General features: G+C 42.8%; 1 protein-coding gene across 1 annotated transcript; it reads right to left on the bottom strand.

Moving 5' to 3' along the window:
- Positions 1-11,842: 11,842 nt before the first annotated feature.
- Positions 11,843-17,581, bottom strand: arrdc3a (arrestin domain containing 3a). The gene is made up of 7 exons (XM_029677400.2): positions 17,062-17,581; positions 14,641-14,722; positions 14,332-14,479; positions 13,448-13,550; positions 13,032-13,288; positions 12,255-12,557; positions 11,843-12,130 (listed from the first exon to the last, which is right to left on the bottom strand). The coding sequence occupies exons 1-7, from the start codon at positions 17,339-17,341 to the stop codon at positions 12,062-12,064; spliced, it is 1,242 nt and encodes a 413-aa protein (XP_029533260.1). The 5' UTR covers positions 17,342-17,581; the 3' UTR covers positions 11,843-12,061.
- Positions 17,582-19,124: the final 1,543 nt, after the last annotated feature.

Below are 19,124 nucleotides of genomic sequence, written 5' to 3'. Positions count from 1 at the left end.
TCCCCTAACCCTTTAACCTAACTCCTAATCTTAACCCCAACCTTAACCCTTACCCCTAACCCTAAACCATGGCCTAGCTAACGTTAGCCAGGTAGCTAACCTTAGCTACCTAGCCACCTAGCTAGACTTCTTAACAAATCATACATTCAGCAAATTCATAACATAATGTAAGTTTAGCAAATTCTTAACATACGGTATGTTTTGCAATTTCATAACATTTCATATGAATTGTAATTCGTAACATGTCATATGAAATGGGTGATGGACATCCACAGATGTCCATACAAAATGTAACACATCATAAATGGCGTAGGTCAGATTTACGTAGAGACTAATACGAAATGCTCTGAGACCAGGTTGCTGGGCTTGCACAGTTTGATGCTTGCCTTTGAGCTTGTTATTTTTTCTTTTGAGGGGGGGTGCAAACACACACAACCCTAATACTATGCCTATTGCCTGTGTTAGTGAGAAGGGACTTGAACTTGTACTGCTTTGGCAGTGGTGCCGACAGGTCTATATGTGTGAAGGAATGCTGAACATGCTGGTCTTTACTGTAGAGTATAGAGCCCCAGCATGGGAACATGGCTTTGTGACTCGGGCTATCAGGTTCCTCCATAGCACACACAGGCCCAGTGTGGTCAGGGCAGGCATCAGCAGGTGTCCATTTCTCCCGCTTGCAGCTGTCACCTCTTCCTTAATGTGTTTTTCTCACGCATTGCCATGGTGACAGGTGTTGACGATGTGGCAGCAGAGGAGGAGTGTCTCACCAAGGTGCAACACTGTTTCAGTGTTTGACTGTTTTCCTGCGCCTGTTCTTCCTCAATGCCTACGCCACATCAAAGCTGACAAGGTGCACCAGGCTTCTGCTCTTTCTCCTGTCCTTCGCCGGCCGGTTCACTTCAACATATTGCATCGCGAAGGTAAACAACTTGTCCTTCGCAAGGTTGTTGAAAATCCCTTGCAGAGTACTTGTCACAAGTGACGTCTGTTGTAATAGCTGCACCTGGCAGAGAGAGTCAAAGGGCTTCAAACTGGAATGAGCCAGTCTTCTCTTTGTTGTGGAAGATGATGAAGAGCTCTTTCTCTCTAAAAGGTTTGGGAACATTATGGCCTCGCTGTCTAACAAACAAAACAGAGCAGAAAAACATGTGTATTTATGTCAGATATGAATAGCAGACTGCTAAGCATGGTTTTTGAAGGAGAGTGTTTGAGCTGAGGTGTGTGCAGTACGGATGGCAGAAAATAACAGCTCTGCGAAAATACATCTAAACACAATGACTCCTTGTAATAGACTATGCCTGCAGCCTTCTAACAAGGAGAGACTTGATCAGACTGGATTTATCCGTCGTAACTAGGGGCATGTGACCTAAGCAGGAAAAACTCCTGGCCCTTGTCATAATGTTAAAACAGAAAGGAAAACGCTGTGCACTGCTGCTCATGCTACTAGGTTTCGACCCTTAGGTCTTCATCAGGCATCCATATCCTTGTCATAATGTTGCCTTCTGGTCCCTATGCTCTTAGTCCATCAGGCTCTAAGACGCTATATTGTGCAAGCAATGTATTTGATGGAAATAAATACTTGGGGGAATTTAATTTATAAAGCACTTTGTCTTTTCTCTAGGTTGACAACAAAAATTTGGTTACTCAATGTTCCCTATCATAGATGAGGCCCTTTTAACTTTTAGTTTTCAATAGGAACATGCTACTGGGTATTGGAGTAATATGATATTAAGGGTTGGATTCAATCCCTGTCCCGGAGGTATCGCAGAAGAGCCGCGTTGTAGCTCTATTGAAATTTTTATGTTCCCATGTTCGCGGAGCCTGTATTCACGGACTAAGTTGCATATGTCGGCTCAATCAAAAATTACTTTTAAATGTCTATGTGGATCTTCCGCGATACTTCCACCCTACCGATTGAATCCAGTCGTTAGGCCCAATAGGCCTGATGACAGACAACTTAGAGCTTGAGGCCAATAGGTCAAGGCTCAAGAAGAAACAACCATTTGATAGTGACCTTTACTATTAACTTTACAAGGAGCAGCATGCTACAATCACAATGACTGTAACGATCCTCTTCGTCTGATGAAGAGTAGTCAAGATCGGACCAAAACGCAGCGTGGTAAGTGTCCATGTTAATATTTATTTAACTCAGAACACTAAGACAAAATAACAAAAATAGACCAACACGAAACAGTTCTGTCCGGTGCAGACACAGAGACAGAAAACAACTACCCACAAACACAGGTGGGAACAGGCTACCTAAGTATGGTTCTCAATCAGAGACAACGATTGATAGCTGCCTCTGATTGGCCAAACACATAGAAGTACAAAACATAGAATGCCCACCCCAACTCACGCCCTGACCAAACCAAAAGAGACATAAAAAATGAACTAAGGTCAGGACGTGACCCCCCCCCCCCCCTGAACCTGAACCTATAGGGGAGGGTCTGGGTGGGCATTTCTCTGCGGTGGCGGCTCTGGTGCGGGACGTAGACCCCACTCCACCTTAGTCTTGGCCCACTTAGGTGGCGCCTCTGGATTGACGGGCGGCTCTGGCGCTTCCGGACTGACGGGCGGCTCTGGCGCCTCCGGACTGACGGGTGGCTCTGGCGCCTCCGGACTGACGGGCGGCTCTGGCGCCTCCGGACTGACGGGCGGCTCTGGCGCCTCCGGACTGACGGGCGGCTCTGGCGCCTCCGGACTGACGGACGGCTCTCGTGCCTCTGGACTGACGGGCGGCTCTGGTGCCTCTGGACTGACGGGCGGCTCTGGCGCCTCCGGACTGACGGGCGGCTCTGGCGCCTCCGGACTGATGGGCGGCGATTGACAGCTGCCTCTGATTGGGAACCATACCAGGCCAAACACATAGAAGTACATAACATAGAACAAAACATAGAATGCCCACCCCAACTCACGCCCTGACCAAACCAAAATAGAGACATAAAAAAGGAACTATGGTCAGGATGTGACAATGACAACATAATTTCACTAGAAAATAGGATTAAAAAGAACAAAGTGGGCATGGGAACGGTAACCTCATGGCAGTCAGCCTATTAAAATCATAACAAAACCTCTTGCCAATGTTAACTTTCTTCTTGTTTCTATTCGACTGTGACAGACTTTCAACAATAATGTTGACTTTTCCGTCTGAAACGTGATTCACTTAGTTATGTCTCACATAAAAGCTGGCTGAAACAAGAGAAGCCAATAGACATGAAAGTAATTTACAGAGAGAGACATGTAAACCAAGACTTTGAAAACTAGTCATTGAAACCAAATCAGTAGTGAGCAGTCAGTAGGGTAAGAGGAGTCAACTTTCTTGCTGTTTTTTGCTCTGTTCCATTGAGCATTCCCATAAGGGCAGACAGGCACTTAAGATATTCAGACAGTTTTTGTTAAAGCATTGACCTAGCATAACTATTGTGAATGGTCATTTTCGCCAAACAACTACATTTTTAAACTTCATTTAATGGCTTCATTATCCTCTAATGCCAGACAAATCAGTATAATATTAATTTGTATTGTGCTTCTATTATGGCAACTAAGCTATTAGACTTTATTCACGATCTTAACACTTATCTCTCCATGTGGGCTGCAGACATCCGTATGAGAATTGGCTGACATTTTTTGGGATTATACAGCCAATTCAAGTAAGAAATTCCATCCTTCATTGCCTCCATTTGCATGAGCTTTTATCACCTCAATTGTTCTATTGGCTAAAAATTACATTCGCAAATCCCGTAGTTCAAGTTTCACACTATAAAACTGCTATGTAGCAACACCCGGGGAGGGGAATGCTGGTAACCTGATCCCACATCTGTTTGTCATGTCAACTCCTTGTTCCATGATTTGGGACCAGGCTAGAATGCTGGGGCCAGTGGGTTCTTCACTCTGGTTCTGTGCAGAAATGTATATGTGCATCTAACTGTGACAGTGACAGTGATGTCACTGTCACAGTGATGATGAGGCAGCTAAGTCTCTCCCATTGAGGCCTTGGACGTGCTTGGTCACAGGTCTCTATGGGCTGACTGACTGACTGGAGCAGTGGTTGCGGTGTCTGAATTAGCCTGTGAGAGGAAACAGCTGAGGCCTGCGTAGCGTCAGCACTAGCTAATCAGCGTGCTGCTCCCCCCAATAATCCCACCCTCCTTTATCCCTGTCCCAGGGGTCAGCCAGGCACAAAGGGCCAGACCCACAAGTGTCAAAGAGACCAGGCCAGGGGGAGCGGGGCCCAGGGGAGCGGGGACCGGGGGACACACACAAAGGGACACAAAAGTGCTAGGTCAAAGCTGAACAGGCCGCTGACTCATCATGGAAAAGAAACCTGGCACTTCTATGACAGTGATGCGTCAAATATGGTTAGCATCCATACTTTGAAGAGCAGAAAATCATTTGAAATGTTCTGCTGGAGGCCAGATTTATGTGCAGCTGGGTGTAATAAAACATACTGCCATAATCAGTTAACTTCACTCAGGCTCGAGTAGAGCCAATAGCCTTGCCTGAGAATAAGTGCATTTTTCATTGCTCAGAATGATCCCATCATTGTGCGTAATATTCTACACTCCTCTTCTTGCTTTGTAATCAATGATTACAAAACACAGCTGACGTAACGCAATGGATTGTCTACGTATTGCATTGATCGTTTTGTTACCTCACAGGTCATGTATCTCTCACCCATGCCAACCATGAAAGGCATTTGACTCCAGGACAGCGGAGTCAATCACCACCTTCCGGAGACACCTGAAACCCCACCTCTTTCAGGAATACCTAGGATAGGATAAAGTAATCCTTCTCACCCCCCTTAAAAGATTTAGATGCACTATTGTAAAGTGGCTGTTCCACTGGATGTCTTAAAATACTAATGGATCCAAACTTGCTTTGTTTCTTCTGAACTAACAAAAATAAATGTACTGATTTGTCTTTCTTCATTTTGCTCAGTACATTGTATGTCGAAAATACTAATGAATTAAAACTTGCTTTGTTTCTTCTGAACTCTGGATAAGAGCGTCTGCTAAATGACTTAAATGTAAATGTAAATGTAATTTAAAATGGATTCAATTTAGATTGTTTTGTTGTCACTGGCCTACACACAATACCCCATAATGTCAAAGTATAAAATATGTTTGACATTTCTACAAATTAATACAAATTAAAAGCTGAAATGTATTTAACCCGTTTGTTATGGCAAACCTGAATAAGTTCAGGAGTAAAAATGTACTTAACAAATCACATAAGTTACATGGACTCACTCTGCGTGCAATGATAGTGTTTAACATGATTTTTGAATGACTACCTCATCTCTGTACCCCACATATACAATTATCAGTAAGGTCTCTCAGTCGAGCAGTGCATTTCAAACAGATTCAACCACAAAGACCAGCGAGGATTTCCAATGCCTCGCAATGAAGGGAACCTTATTGGTAGATGGGTATAAAAAAAAAGCAGACATTGAATATCCCTTTGAGCATGGTGAAGTTATTAATTACACTTTGAACGGTGTATCAATACATCCAGTCACTACAAAGATACAGGCGTCCTTCCTAACTCACGTGCCGGGGAGGAAGGAAACCGCTCAGAGATTTCAACATGAGCCCAATGGTGACTTTAAAATATTTAGAGTTTAAAACTAACCTAAATGACAGAGTGAAAAGAAGGAAGCCTGTACAGCATCCAAATATTCCAAAACATGCATCCTGTTTGCAATAAGGCACTAAAGTAAAACCGCAAAACAAATGTGGCAAAGAAATGAACTTTGTGTCCTGAATACAAAGCATTTGTTGCAAATTCAACATTACATTTACATTTTACATTTAAATCATTTAGCAGACGCTCTTATCCAGAGCGACTCACAAATTGGTGCGTTCACCTTAAGACATCCAGTGGAACAGCCACTTTACAATAGTGCATCTAAATCTTTTAAGGGGGGTGAGAAGGATTACTTTATCCTATCCTAGGTATTCCTGAAAGAGGTGGGGTTTCAGGTGTCTCCGGAAGGTGGTGATTGACTCCGCTGTCCTGGCATCGTGAGGGAGTTTGTTCCACCATTGGGGGGCCAGAGCATCGAACAGTTTTGACTGGGCTGCGCGGGAACTGTACTTCCTCAGTGGTAGGGAGGCGAGCAGGCCAGAGGTGGATGAACGCAGTGCCCTTGTTTGGGTGTAGGGCCTGATCAGAGCCTGGAGGTACTGAGGTGCCGTTCCCCTCACAGCTCCATAGGCAAGCACCATGGTTTTGTAGCGGATGCGAGCTTCAACTGGAAGCCAGTGGAGAGAGCGGAGGAGCGGGGTGACGTGAGAGAACTTGGGAAGGTTGAACACCAGACGGGCTGCGGCGTTCTGGATGAGTTGTAGGGGTTTAATGGCACACCACCTTCCGGAGACAGGGAGCCCAGCCAACAGCGAGTTGCAGTAATCCAGACGGGAGATGACAAGTGCCTGGATTAGGACCTGCGCTGCTTCCTGTGTGAGGCAGGGTCGTACTCTGCGGATGTTGTAGAGCATGAACCTACAAGAACGGGCCACCGCCTTGATGTTAGTTGAGAACGACAGGGTGTTGTCCAGGATCACGCCAAGGTTCTTAGCGCTCTGGGAGGAGGACACAATGGAGTTGTCAACCGTGATGGCGAGATCATGGAACGGGCAGTCATTCCCCGGGAGGAAGAGCAGCTCCGTCTTGCCGAGGTTCAGCTTGAGGTGGTGATCCGTCATCCACACTGATATGTCTGCCAGACATGCAGAGATGCGATTCGCCACCTGGTCATCAGAAGGGGGAAAGGAGAAGATTAATTGTGTGTCGTCTGCATAGCAATGATAGGAGAGACCATGTGAGGTTATGACAGAGCCAAGTGACTTGGTGTATAGCGAGAATAGGAGAGGGCCTAGAACAGAGCCCTGGGGGACGCCAGTGGTGAGAGCGCGTGGTGAGGAGACAGATTCTCGCCACGCCACCTGGTAGGAGCGACCTGTCAGGTAGGACGCAATCCAAGCGTGGGCCGCGCCGGAGATGCCCAACTCGGAGAGGGTGGAGAGGAGGATCTGATGGTTCACAGTATCGAAGGCAGCCGATAGGTCTAGAAGGATGAGAGCAGAGGAGAGAGAGTTAGCTTTAGCAGTGCGGAGGGCCTCCGTGATACAGAGAAGAGCAGTCTCAGTTGAATGACTAGTCTTGAAACCTGACTGATTTGGATCAAGAAGGTCATTCTGAGAGAGATAGCGGGAGAGCTGGCCAAGGACGGCACGTTCAAGAGTTTTGGAGAGAAAAGAAAGAAGGGATACTGGTCTGTAGTTGTTGACATCGGAGGGATCGAGTGTAGGTTTTTTCAGAAGGGGTGCAACTCTCGCTCTCTTGAAGACAGAAGAAGAAGAAGAACATCACAGCATTGTATGAGATCTTCAGTTTCTTGGCAATTTCTCGCATGGAATAGCCTTCGTTTCTCAGAACAAGAATAGACTGACGAGTTTCAGAAGAAAGTTCTTTGTTTCTGGCCATTTTGAGCCTGTATTCGATCCCACAAATGCTGCTGCTCCAGATACTCAACTAGTCTAAATAAGGCCAGTTTTATTGCTTCTTTAATCAGGACAATAGTTTTCAGCTGTGCAAACATAATTGCAAATAAATGCTGATCAATTAGCCTTTTACAATTAGAAACTTGGATTAGCTAACACAGCGCGCCTTTGGAACACAGGAATGATGGTTGCTGATAATGGGCCTCTGTACGCCTATGTAGATATTCCATTAAAGATCAGCTGTTTCCAGCTACAATAGTCATTCACAACATTAGCAATGTCTACACTGTTTTTCTGATCCTTTTGATGTTATTTTAATGGATGAAAAATGTGCTTTTCTTTAAAAAACAAGGAAATATCCACTGTAAGTGACCCCACACTTTTGAATGGTAGTGTATGTAAATGAGAGATTTCTGTATTTCCTTTTCAGTAAATGTGCAAAAAATTCTAAAAACATGTTTTCACTTTCTCATTATGTGGTGTTTATAATGTGTCAATTGGTGAGAATTTTGGGGAGATTTACTCCAATTTGAATTCAGGCTGTAACACAACAAAACATGGAATAAGTCAAGGGGTTTGAATACTTTCTGAAGGCACTGTATGTTCTTCTGTGTTTCCATGCTGCTGTAGCCGTGTTGGGTGTCAGCGGCTGTTCTTGGAGAGTGGGGTCACCGTGACTTCGCAGTCCTATTGTACCTGTCCAATTTCTGTACTCAAACCACTGTGTGTGACCTATGACCTTCACATAGGTCATGACCCCTGGAGCTCCGAGAGAGGAAAGGTCATTGAGTAACTGGAGTCAGTGTCCCTGGTGTCTGTATGTCCAGCACCTCAGATATCAGCTTTGGCATGACCCCTGAGCCCTAATACCCTGCCAGAGGAACACATCCATGGTCTCTCTAGAAGATACAGCCCACGTCAGCATTTCACATCCCTATAAGTAAACACATTGTATTAGACTAGAGTAAGGCCGGGATTCAATCCAAGGCACATTATAAAGCCACGCTTCGAATTTGACTTTTAAAGGTAATTTACACTTGCAGCATTTACAGTGAATGAGAACATCAAGAAAAATGCCATTAAAAGGCGCCTCTGTTCAGCTCTATAACGTGGAGATAAGTTGGGTGGATATAAACTTCTGTTTTGGGTTGGGAGGCCTTACAACAAGCTCACTTTACAGTAACATACACAACTTTGACCAAGACAAGTAAAACCATGTACATGTGGATATAACCGTCATGCCTGCATTGGCATTCCTTATTTATTTTGATTGTTTATAGCTACTTCCTTGACATTTCTTTCTAGGAATCCACTAACAAGGGCTCTATTCAATTCGTAGCGCTGAACAGCGATTGAAATTTAAAGGCAATGTTCCCGCATTGGCAGAGACTGCATTCACGGTAGACGTTGCATATGTCGGCTCAATCGGAAATTGCCTTTACATTTCAATTCATTTCTTCAACATACGGATTGAATCGAGCCCCAAGTCTTGTGTCAGGCTCACACTATAAAATTGTAATAGTGGATGCAGTGTAGTGAAGTCTATGTTTTTAGGAACAACCAGCAGAGGCGCTGTTGCACTAGTTTATGGAAGCTTGGGCTGCGTGTGTAGTGACCATGCTAGTGATGTCTTGCCTTCATTCAAAATGTGGGACTGCTGTACTGATATTGAGCCCTTCATCTTTATATAGTCTATGGTTGGATGAGCCTAACTAAATTGATTTCAGATAACTTACCTGATCTAAGTTTTCCGATTTTTTTTAAACCCATATGCTGAAAGTTTAATTAGGTCTCATCAAGAAGAAATTACTGATTCCCACAACAATGTACATTTTTAACAAAAGTTTATTAAACTCAAAAGAAATACTAGACAGAAGGTTACAATCATTCAGGACATTCATACAATATCTATATATGATCGTGATTAAGAAACTATAAAAAGACAAAAGGAGAAATTAGACATACAAATAGTGAATGAAACTAATTCAAATGAGTAATATTGCACTTTGTTTCTAAAACATTTCAGATGCACTCTCCCATTTCTAATGTTTTAATTCCTCACTTTAGTAAGTCAGGAATTTAGCTTTTAAAAACTGGACTACACTGAGGCCCGAACAATGGACTATAGAATTGACCAACCTGAAACAGATTTAAGCTTATTCATTTGTACTTTAGCTTGATACATATTCCCCAAGATAAAAATCAAAACAAACAAAAGTGATTTTATCTTAGAATTAGCGGTCTATTCCATTTGTAAGCTAATTCGTTCTCTGTGGAAAGGGAGGGTTGCTGATCCACAGCTGTTCCCTGAAGCTGAAAGGTGAGTAGAAATGGGGTTGTCTGACTGGATAACAAACCATCAATGCCCAAGTACATAAACTAGCCCAGTCATCACTAAACACATTCAGAAAAACACACAAAGAGGCTTGTCCAGGGATCGTCATTAAAAAAAATATTTCTTTTCTTCCCTTTTTGTCCCTTTGAAAAGCATAAAAGGACTAATCACACATACAAAGAAAAGAAAATAGCTAAAAGAGTAAGGTTGTAAATTATATCGACACTTGATAATGAAGCATCATAATTATGTCAGTTGTGTCAAGGCCACTAAGATAAGATCACTTTAATTTGTAGTTTTTTCTGTCACTGTAAGCAATATTCTTATAGTTGCTAGCTAGATCTAAACAGAGCACACAAACACATACAAACTTGTCAACTAATTATAACTGTAAACTTTCAAAAAACGTCTTAGAAGATGAAATAATGCATTTATGTCCAACAAAAACACTGCTTGACTAAATGTCTCATCAAGAAATGATGTGGGATGCCCAACTTTTTACAGACCTTCACTGTCAATGCAATTTTAAAATGTTTTCCTTATCAAAAAGTGCCTCATGTTTAAGACAATGCCAAATCTCCACTATTACTGGTCTAGGTGTTGAATGAGTTTGAAAACCAATGTATTACTCATTTCAACCTACCACTACTTGTTCTGGCCAGTTTGAGCGGAGCTTTAGCAACGTCCAATTCTTCCCCAGCATTTAGCCAGGCTGGGTTTTTGTCTGCCCCATTATTTGAAGCATTTCATATCATGTAGTCTTACTTTTTTTAAAAAAAATTATATATAATTCTAGCATTTCAGGCTTCACTGGTCTGGAAAATAACACAGTTGGTGAATGAAGTTGGCAAGTGGAGCGATGGCAAAAAGGGAATGTCGTTCATTTTGGAAAGCTGCCTTGCTGCTCTGTGTGTATGTCTCTTCTCTCTTGTTATGGTAATATACTTTTTTTTTTTTTAAAGAAATCCTCCTTTCACTATTTCAAACAGTACAATTAAAACAAAACATTTTATTTTTCAACCGTTTGGCAAGTGAGAAGATCACCTGAGACAGTGCTTTTTTTATAGGCAGTATGTAAGCCTCTGTGTTATGAGTAAGAGGGGCTGCAGACACAGAGTGTGCGAATTCTGATATGTCCCACTCTTTCCGTCTCACTCACACACACACACACACACACACACACACACACAATTATCTGCGTTTCATGCTTTACTTGAGTGGCAAGCTCTAGCCTGTGGCTCCTCTACTCCAGAACAAGCACAACATAAACACGAAGCAAACAATGCTTGGCATAAAAGGCATTCTAAGTTTGGAACTAAATCAAAGGACAAAACATAGTACGGAACCAGAAAAAAGGATGCCACACTTTGAACCAAACTGAGGAGGCAATATCGAAAAAGAGCTTTTGGATGGAGAGTGTTCTGCTGCATTCAAGTCCAGTCTACAAGTCATTAAGGAAATGTAATAAGGAAAAATAACATCTTAAAACAGCTTAAACAAGGTCAGTGCATTGTTTTTGTCCAAATATGTTCTCTGCGTTGTTCGAAGTTGTGCGGATAAGGAGTTTATGAGTTAAGCCTGCAGTCTCTTTAGTCCAGCATTATTACTAGGCAGAAGAAAAACAATTAGTGCTGATTTTCTTCTTCTTAAAATGGAGCCACACAACTCAAGCAAAGAATAACATGTGCAAAAATCCCAAATGAGGCAGGAGGAGGCCAGTCTTGCTCCGTTGCCGACTGCCGCTGAACGCTTCAGACAGTGGTGGTTATATTGTATTCTCTTCTTCCTGTTTGTCTTTTTTTCCTGCTCAGGTCTCGACATGATAGTTCTGCTCTATGTGAAAGCCATGTCCACAAGTGCAGTGGTTACAGAAAAGATGAGGTCGATTAAGAGCCATAGGCAGAGATGGCCCTGGCGTGTCATCACTCACTCCACCAAGGCTGTCTCCACTAAAGATTTTTTCTTCTTCTCCCCCCTCACAGGTTAGGTGGATGTTCGACCGGCCTTTCCCCGGACCAGGCAGGAAGGCAGACTTCCTGTGCCTTTCTCTGTGGGAGGGGGCAGGGCTTTGTTCCCCTGTGGTATTTGTTTGTTTGTTTTTTCTCTCCTCTCGACGTCGCGGGCGGAGTGCGAACGCTGTCACCGGGGGGAAGAAAAATACAAAAACAGAGTTGACTTAGAAACGCCCAAAACGTCTCCGGGCGGGGGCTCTGTGTTTCCTTCAACGTGATGGACAAGTGTCAGGTCTCCGCTCCTCCGTCCGGCTGGCTTGATCGGGATTGGGATCAATCTAGAGGAAGAGGAGGAAACACTGCTTTAACGAAAACACCAAGACCTCTTGGCTACCAGTCTTTAGTGTGATCACTTACTGCAGTGTGTAAAAGCCGAGGGGTGTACGCTGTGCTGATGCATACCTCAGAGTAGAGCGGAGGAGGCTGGAAGCGGAACTCCTGGATGTAGGCAAAGAGTGGTCCCTCGAACTCATCCCTGGCTGAGGTCACCTCCAGGCTCCGTCTCTGCTCCTCTGTCACGACCTCTGAATAGCTTGGTGGGGCTTCAGGGCGCTCTGGCAGGGCCATGCCTAGCCAGCTCATGGTCATGCTGCACTGGCTGCTGACACTGGAGGTGCGGCTGCCGAAGGGGTGCAGCGGGATCGTGCCGATGACCAGTGGCAGGTTCAGAGACAGGTTCATAGCTCCGGGGATGTCCACGTACACCTGGAGAGGGTGAGCAGCACACAACAGAGGGTTAGAACTGAAGGTCCACCTTCATTGAACAACAAACCTGTGTGTTCAACAGTGTTAAAGACTTGGGCAAGGGGAAGTCGGATGACAGGGTAAAGAGGTCATTAGCACCTCTAAGACATGGCGTCGCCACTAATATTCTAGACTGATCCTCTTAACTGCGTATGGAGAGAACACAAGGTATGATGGGAGTGTCTTTGCCATGACTGCCTAGGTCACAGGCTTTTATGGGAACCATCGAGAGCTTTCTAGGAACCACTCAAGAAACCTATTAAAATGTGCCTAGTAACCATGTGGATCCTAATGACGCATATTCTCATTTTACAGCACACTATACTCCATATTTATATGGATGATAGCTACAGATTTCTCTCAACCTGTTTGAATTGGTTTACAAATGTCAGAGCGAGAAAGAGATGGTCTCTTCAGGGCAGTAGCTGTACTAACCATGAGAGAATACTCCACTCGGATGATGCTGCAGTCCAAGATGGAGGGAGAGATGGGGGGGATCTTCAGCATTTTGCCATTCCACGTCTCCGTCTTGCCCGAGGACAACGACTCTCCTCTGAGGTTGGCCACCAGCTGTTTTACCTCCTTCATTTTCCCTTTGGCGTAGAAGGTCTGCGTTTGGTAAATGGCTGCCTTTGGCACGACCATGCGAGACGAGCAATTCTCAATCTCAGCGAAGATCTGAATAGACTCTCCTGCAAAGACAAGTAAGAAGGGGTTCAGTTAAATCAGTTAAAGGATCCTTTGATTGAGATGGCATCAAACATAATACGGCAGTCATCTACAGTCATTCATCTACAAGAGTGCCAAATGACTAATCAATACGAGTGACAGAGTCAGGGTGTTCTCCTCACCTGGGGTATATCCTTTCCTTTCGATTTTGGCACTTAAGGAGATTGGACCTGAGGTGCAGAACCAGCAGCATAAAGTCTTGTCTTTTGTGCCTGCCTGGGGCGACTGAAACAGAGAGCGAAAACAAGGAAACGTAAGTGTTTGGAAAATACTTTATTCCTCTACCCAATCGTCCCTAGGGGGAAAATACATGTTATTGGCCCCCTGGCAGAAACTGCACCCTTGTGCAGCTAGCATAATGACATACAGTGCCTGAGGCCTGTCATTCAAATACAGGGAGATACCAGTTTCGCTTTCCATATACCCGGAAGGCATGTTTAGACAGCAGGTGGCTCTCACAGACAACCCAATACTTAAAATAATTTCCCACTCAGCAGTAATTTCACACACACATAAATCAACATCATCGCTTCATTTTAACCATGTGCTGTATGTCATCATTTTTCTACTATACCAACTGATCAGGAAATACTCTGTTAGGTATGGGGAAACCGTGTTTTTCACAACCAATGTCCACTGGTGTCCTCTGTGCTTTGTGTCAGTTGGTACAACAACATCAACAACATGTGGGACAAGCACATTCTGGGACCACAATAATAGGCACTGGCAGCCACTACACCAATCAGATTACAACGGATGAAAAGTAAGGGGCCTGAGTGCTGGTACTGGCTAATTCTTTCTATATATAGGCAACAATTGCGGCTAGAAATTAGTCATACTTCTGCCTTTAAGTCACTCTCTTGGCTGCCAATGACACTCGATCGCCGTTACCAAATGAACCATTGAACAATTCTAAAGACCCTGAAGAGATTAGGGGTAACCAAGGAAGTGCCTATAGTCTACTACACATACAAACACTGTACAGGAGAAAGATCCTTAAACTCACCAGCAGTAAGGGAGTGTTGATGTCGATGTGTTCGAAGACTGTGAATTCTTTCTTGGTCTTCATGGGCAGAAGCCATGGCCTGTGTAGCTCGGCCTTCACCCAGTAGCGCACACTGCCATGTTTCCCTTCGAACGAGGTAGCCAGGGGTCTGAGAGGAATAAGAGAGGGGAAAGAGACAAGTGTGGGGGGGAACAAAGCCAGACGCTATTTCAATCTTCAACTAAGGACAGACATACGGATATTTAATATAAGTATTTGTCCTTAAAAAAAAAAAAGATGTATTTTTATAGGTAAAGAGGAGGTACTTACATCTGTGGAAGCTCAAGGCTGAATGCATACTCATGTCTTCCTGAATGGATAGTGGTGAGTCCTTCTTCTGAGTTGTCATCATCTGAAACAAGAGAGGGACAATATTCCAACACGTATGCCATACCTGGAAAATATACAGTACGGTGTCACCTACGTATCAGAACACAGACATAAAAACAATACCGCCACAACAGAGGGGAACAGAGCACAATAGAACTTCATTTTTGGACACCAGGAAGGCACAGCTTGTAATGACAATGACAATGAGGAGAAGAAGAAAATGAAATTATGATCTCTGTGATTATTGACCCTTCTGGAAACACATTTTTACCCATGTATAAAAAAAAAACTTGAACCAAGAATAATTTGACACATTGTTTAAATCAGTATTGAAATTAAAATATTGTTTTTATAAAAGCACATAAAAGTGATATAATCTGTCCCAATCAATGATTAACTGCAAAATAGAGAATCTAATAATTATTTCTCACATTATGTATTATTATTGTGTGATAGGCGCAGGGGAGTGGGGGGGGGGGGGGCGTTGCGTTATTGAGCATTATGTGATCTGTAAGAAAATGTTGATTTTTTTTTTTCTTTACATAAACTCTACCCTGCTGTGTATTATTTAAAAGTTACGCGTTATGGAGCGGGAGCTCCGTTTCTGCCAGCTCAGCCTTAAGCAGCGGCAGAGTCGCGGTAAACAACTGCCGAACTGTCACTCAAAAGCAGACTGGAGCAGGAGAGGACCGGCCTAAACCGGAGCGAGCAGCTTCCCCAAGCCGGCTCTCTCATCACGCATTCACTGTGTGCAGCATTCAGTCCGTGGCTCAACCCAACGTGCTCACTATCAGGCACAGCCCTCTCAAGACCTGACGCGTGTACTGCACCGCGTCCCAGAGAGACTTCACCCACTCAATATTACACGTCAGAAAATATTGTAACTGATAGAATAGAGGAACACACACAGTTATTGAAAAAGAGGACAGACAAAGAAGTAAATTATATTACTTAAACCTTTATTAAATGCCACGGATACCCTTAAAAACTGCATACATGATTGCAATAGAGACACATAGTAAGGCTTTGACCATTTCAAGAAACTTAAAACTATTCAACAATTGATATAAAAACATGAGCAACATGCAAACATTAATTCCCCATACATAGACAGATCAAATACATTATTTTCACCATCAAGAAACATTCAAATCACAGCCAGTAACAAGGAAAAGGTAACTAAGGTACAAAATAGTTGATGGCATAAATTCCCACCCCACGTTAAATTAATCTACTTCAATTCTCGGACTGACCTTTCTATCCAATCAGTTGAACGATCAACTACCTCAGGAACAAGCTAACAAACCTGTTCTAGCGACTAGGACTACCAAGTTTCAGTGATGTGTAATTCTGAAGTGAACAAAAAGTAGTAGCCTACATTTATTATCCGCAAATAGGCTAAATTGTTATGCCTTCAGATAATCATATTCCAATATCTAGTTCATAGCCAATTGCAGGCCTTGTTATGCACCATTCATTAGGCTACACACAGTAGGCGATCACTAAATCACTAGATAAAAGCATAATAGAATAGGCTAAATGGAACGAATGACATTTCTTTTCATGCGACTTTGTAACATTGTGCTGACAGGTCCGATACAAAGTTGCCGACTTTTTTTTCTGTCATTTTCTGCAAAAGCATGAGGTCATTTGAAGACGCATGAGCACTTCAGCCAATCAACGGAGAGAAAGCCCAGTCCCTTCACCCCACACAACCAGTTTCTGAACAGGATTGAACCAGCTTCGAACAATGGTGGAAACTTAAGAATAGCTACACAACGTTCAACTTTACATGATCGCTCGATAACAATTTTTTGGATCAAACTGCACACATGTAGACAGACTGCTATGCACCTTCATGTACTGCGTTTTGAGAAAATAGTGTAATTCATATAATAGTTATATAGGCTAAAATGAAGGAAGGATAGAGAAGACTCCCATTCAGGATATGCAGCCTACAGCCGACTTGATAGGCTAAAGATACACTTTAGAATGATGTGTTCTATATGCCTACATGATTATGAAGTATCGTGCTTAAATACATTCCCATATGTCAAATATAAAAATTAATTGAAGAATACTGTAATTGACATGTCTCAAGACATAGCCTACAAAATGTGTTATAGACGGCTGTATAGCCAGTAGTAAACCAAATAAAAGGTATCGTTGTAAGCTGCTTCATAGATCGTTCCCAAATCGTTATCTGTTATACATTCAATTGTGTTTATTGTTAGCCTATAGTATAGGTTGACAACACAACAGCATTCTCTGTATGGAACCTCAAGAGCCACTATGACTAGACTACACCGAGCACGTCAATAACAAAGTTATTTCTTTACAGATAAGGTTGTATATTCTTACCTCTTTCATGTCCAATTAGGATGTCTCTATGGTTTAGATATTCTACTTCTTCAGTGTAATTTTGCGTATAGGCAGTGTTGGAGCCAGCATTTCGCGATTCAGTCCAACGAACTTTCGCAAATCCTTTTGCATGAATTTTAAGAGATTTCACACGGATTTCTCCAGTGACTTCGATGATCACCCTCCCTGAGACCGAGTCCCCACTTGCGAAAACGGGGACATTACTGTCATTGAGACAGTCGTAGCTGACTGTGAAGCTCTTCACCTTTCCTAGCACCATGGTGTAAAAAAAACACAGGTAGCCTACCGAAAAATGAAAGTATATGAAAAAATAATCTCATAAGAAAAAAAAATATGTATTTGAAACGCCGATCAATATCTTTGCCCTGCAAAAGCAGTGGGCATGATCAGGGCTTTCTTTGACAAAAGTTCATTTAGATGTAAAGGCTTAATAACAGCAGTGGATGCTGTTATCGTCCGCCCGTCTGCGCGTTGGTCTCTGGTCAAAGACAAGGAACTTTCGTCGCTCAGCTCACTTTAAGCGATGATTTTGTGGAAAACAACCTATAGAGCATGCGCAGAACTTTATCAGCCCCCTCCTTCCGCCTTATGGAACAAGGTAGAGAGTGGCAGTCAGCCAAATAACAAGTTTGGTTAAACAGCTGATGGTATTACAAAAGCAGGCGTGCATCCACCGTAAACAATTAGAGTTTAATGTTCACCCTACAAAACAATAGTCAAAGTCAAATAAGTAAAACAAACCTGTCACTACAGGCCTATATTATGTTGGTAGGCATTCAGTCTAGCCTACATTTTACAGGAGATTTCCACAGGGGATTATGCATCACATAGCCACACTGACTTCGCCCAGACAGCATGCTAGGTAATCAACAGCGAACCCACTCGTATTTAAAAAAATATTTTACTTAAATCGTTTTTGGGGGGGTATCTGTACTTTACTATTTAATTTTTTTTTTTTTACAACGTTTACTTTTACTCCACTACATTCTTAAAGAAAATAATGTACATTTTACTCAGTACATTTTCTCTGACGGCCAAAAGTACTTGATACATGTTGAATGCTTTTAGCAGGGCAGTAAAATGGTCCATTTCCTGCACTCGTCCAGAGATGATCCCTGGTCATCCCTACTGCCTCTGATCTGGAGGACTCACTAAACACAAATGCTTAGTTTGTAAATTATGTCTGTCTGAGTGTTGGAGCATGCCTCTGGCTACCCGTAAAGAAAAAAAAGTGCCGTCTGGTTTGCTCAATATAAGGAATTTGAAATTATTTATACTTTTACTTTTGATACTTAAGTATTTTTTGCAAGTACACTTACTTGTGATACTCAAGCATATTCGAAACTAAATTGTTTTAGACTTACTCAAGTAGTATTTTACTGGATTACTGTTACTGGAGTCATTTTCTATTAAAAGGTATCTTTACTTTTACTCAATTTGGCAATTGGGTACTTTTTCCACGGTTGGAAGCTATAGTGGGCTTCGATTGGTCAATAACGCCGTGATATCGCAGTGCTTTTGGATAAATTCGGTTTCCACAACTTTGGTCCCTCCCTGTTCACGCTCCCTCGCCTATGCTATAGCATTGTCGAATGAACCCGGCCCACCTCGCTTCCCTCTAATGAAAATGAATGTCTTCTGAAATGTAATCGCCTCTCGTCGTCTCCTGTGAAAATCCACTGTTAAATTTTACGCTATTATGTATTTATGGCTATAGTAGGGCCTACACACCTGTGCACAACTAAAAATAGGCCTAAACCCATTGCTGGTGGACATATAATCCTGATTCAAATCTAAATAATACACAAAGGCTGTGTTTACACAGGTTGCCCAATTCTGATCATTTTTTCCCACTAATTGGTATTTTAACATCATATCTTGTTCACAGCTGATCTGATTGGTCAAAATACCAATTAGTGAAAAAAATATCAGAATTGGGCTGCCTGTGTAAATACAGCCATAGATGCTTGGTTTGAGTCAAAAAATTGTGATCTGGCATCGCAGACTTTGAGGCTTGGGTCGCCATCTCGTGGCTATCTTGG

The sequence above is a fragment of the Oncorhynchus nerka genome, linkage group LG13, assembly GCF_034236695.1.
Source record: "Oncorhynchus nerka isolate Pitt River linkage group LG13, Oner_Uvic_2.0, whole genome shotgun sequence".
In the NCBI taxonomy this organism is placed as follows: domain Eukaryota; kingdom Metazoa; phylum Chordata; class Actinopteri; order Salmoniformes; family Salmonidae; genus Oncorhynchus; species Oncorhynchus nerka.
This window is presented reverse-complemented; position numbering and strand designations above follow the sequence as displayed.

What these genes read in the sequence shown, in the direction of transcription:
- arrdc3a (XM_029677400.2), bottom strand. Translation starts at nt 17,341, where the DNA reads ATGGTGCTAGGAAAGGTGAAGAGCTTCACAGTCAGCTACGACTGTCTC. An exon ending in CCTAATTGGACATGAAAGAG is followed by an intron (nt 14,723 to 17,061) that starts GTAAGAATATAC and finishes CTCTTGTTTCAG; the next exon opens with ATGATGACAACTCAGAAGAA. An exon ending in TCAACACTCCCTTACTGCTG is followed by an intron (nt 13,551 to 14,331) that starts GTGAGTTTAAGG and finishes TCTCTGTTTCAG; the next exon opens with TCGCCCCAGGCAGGCACAAA.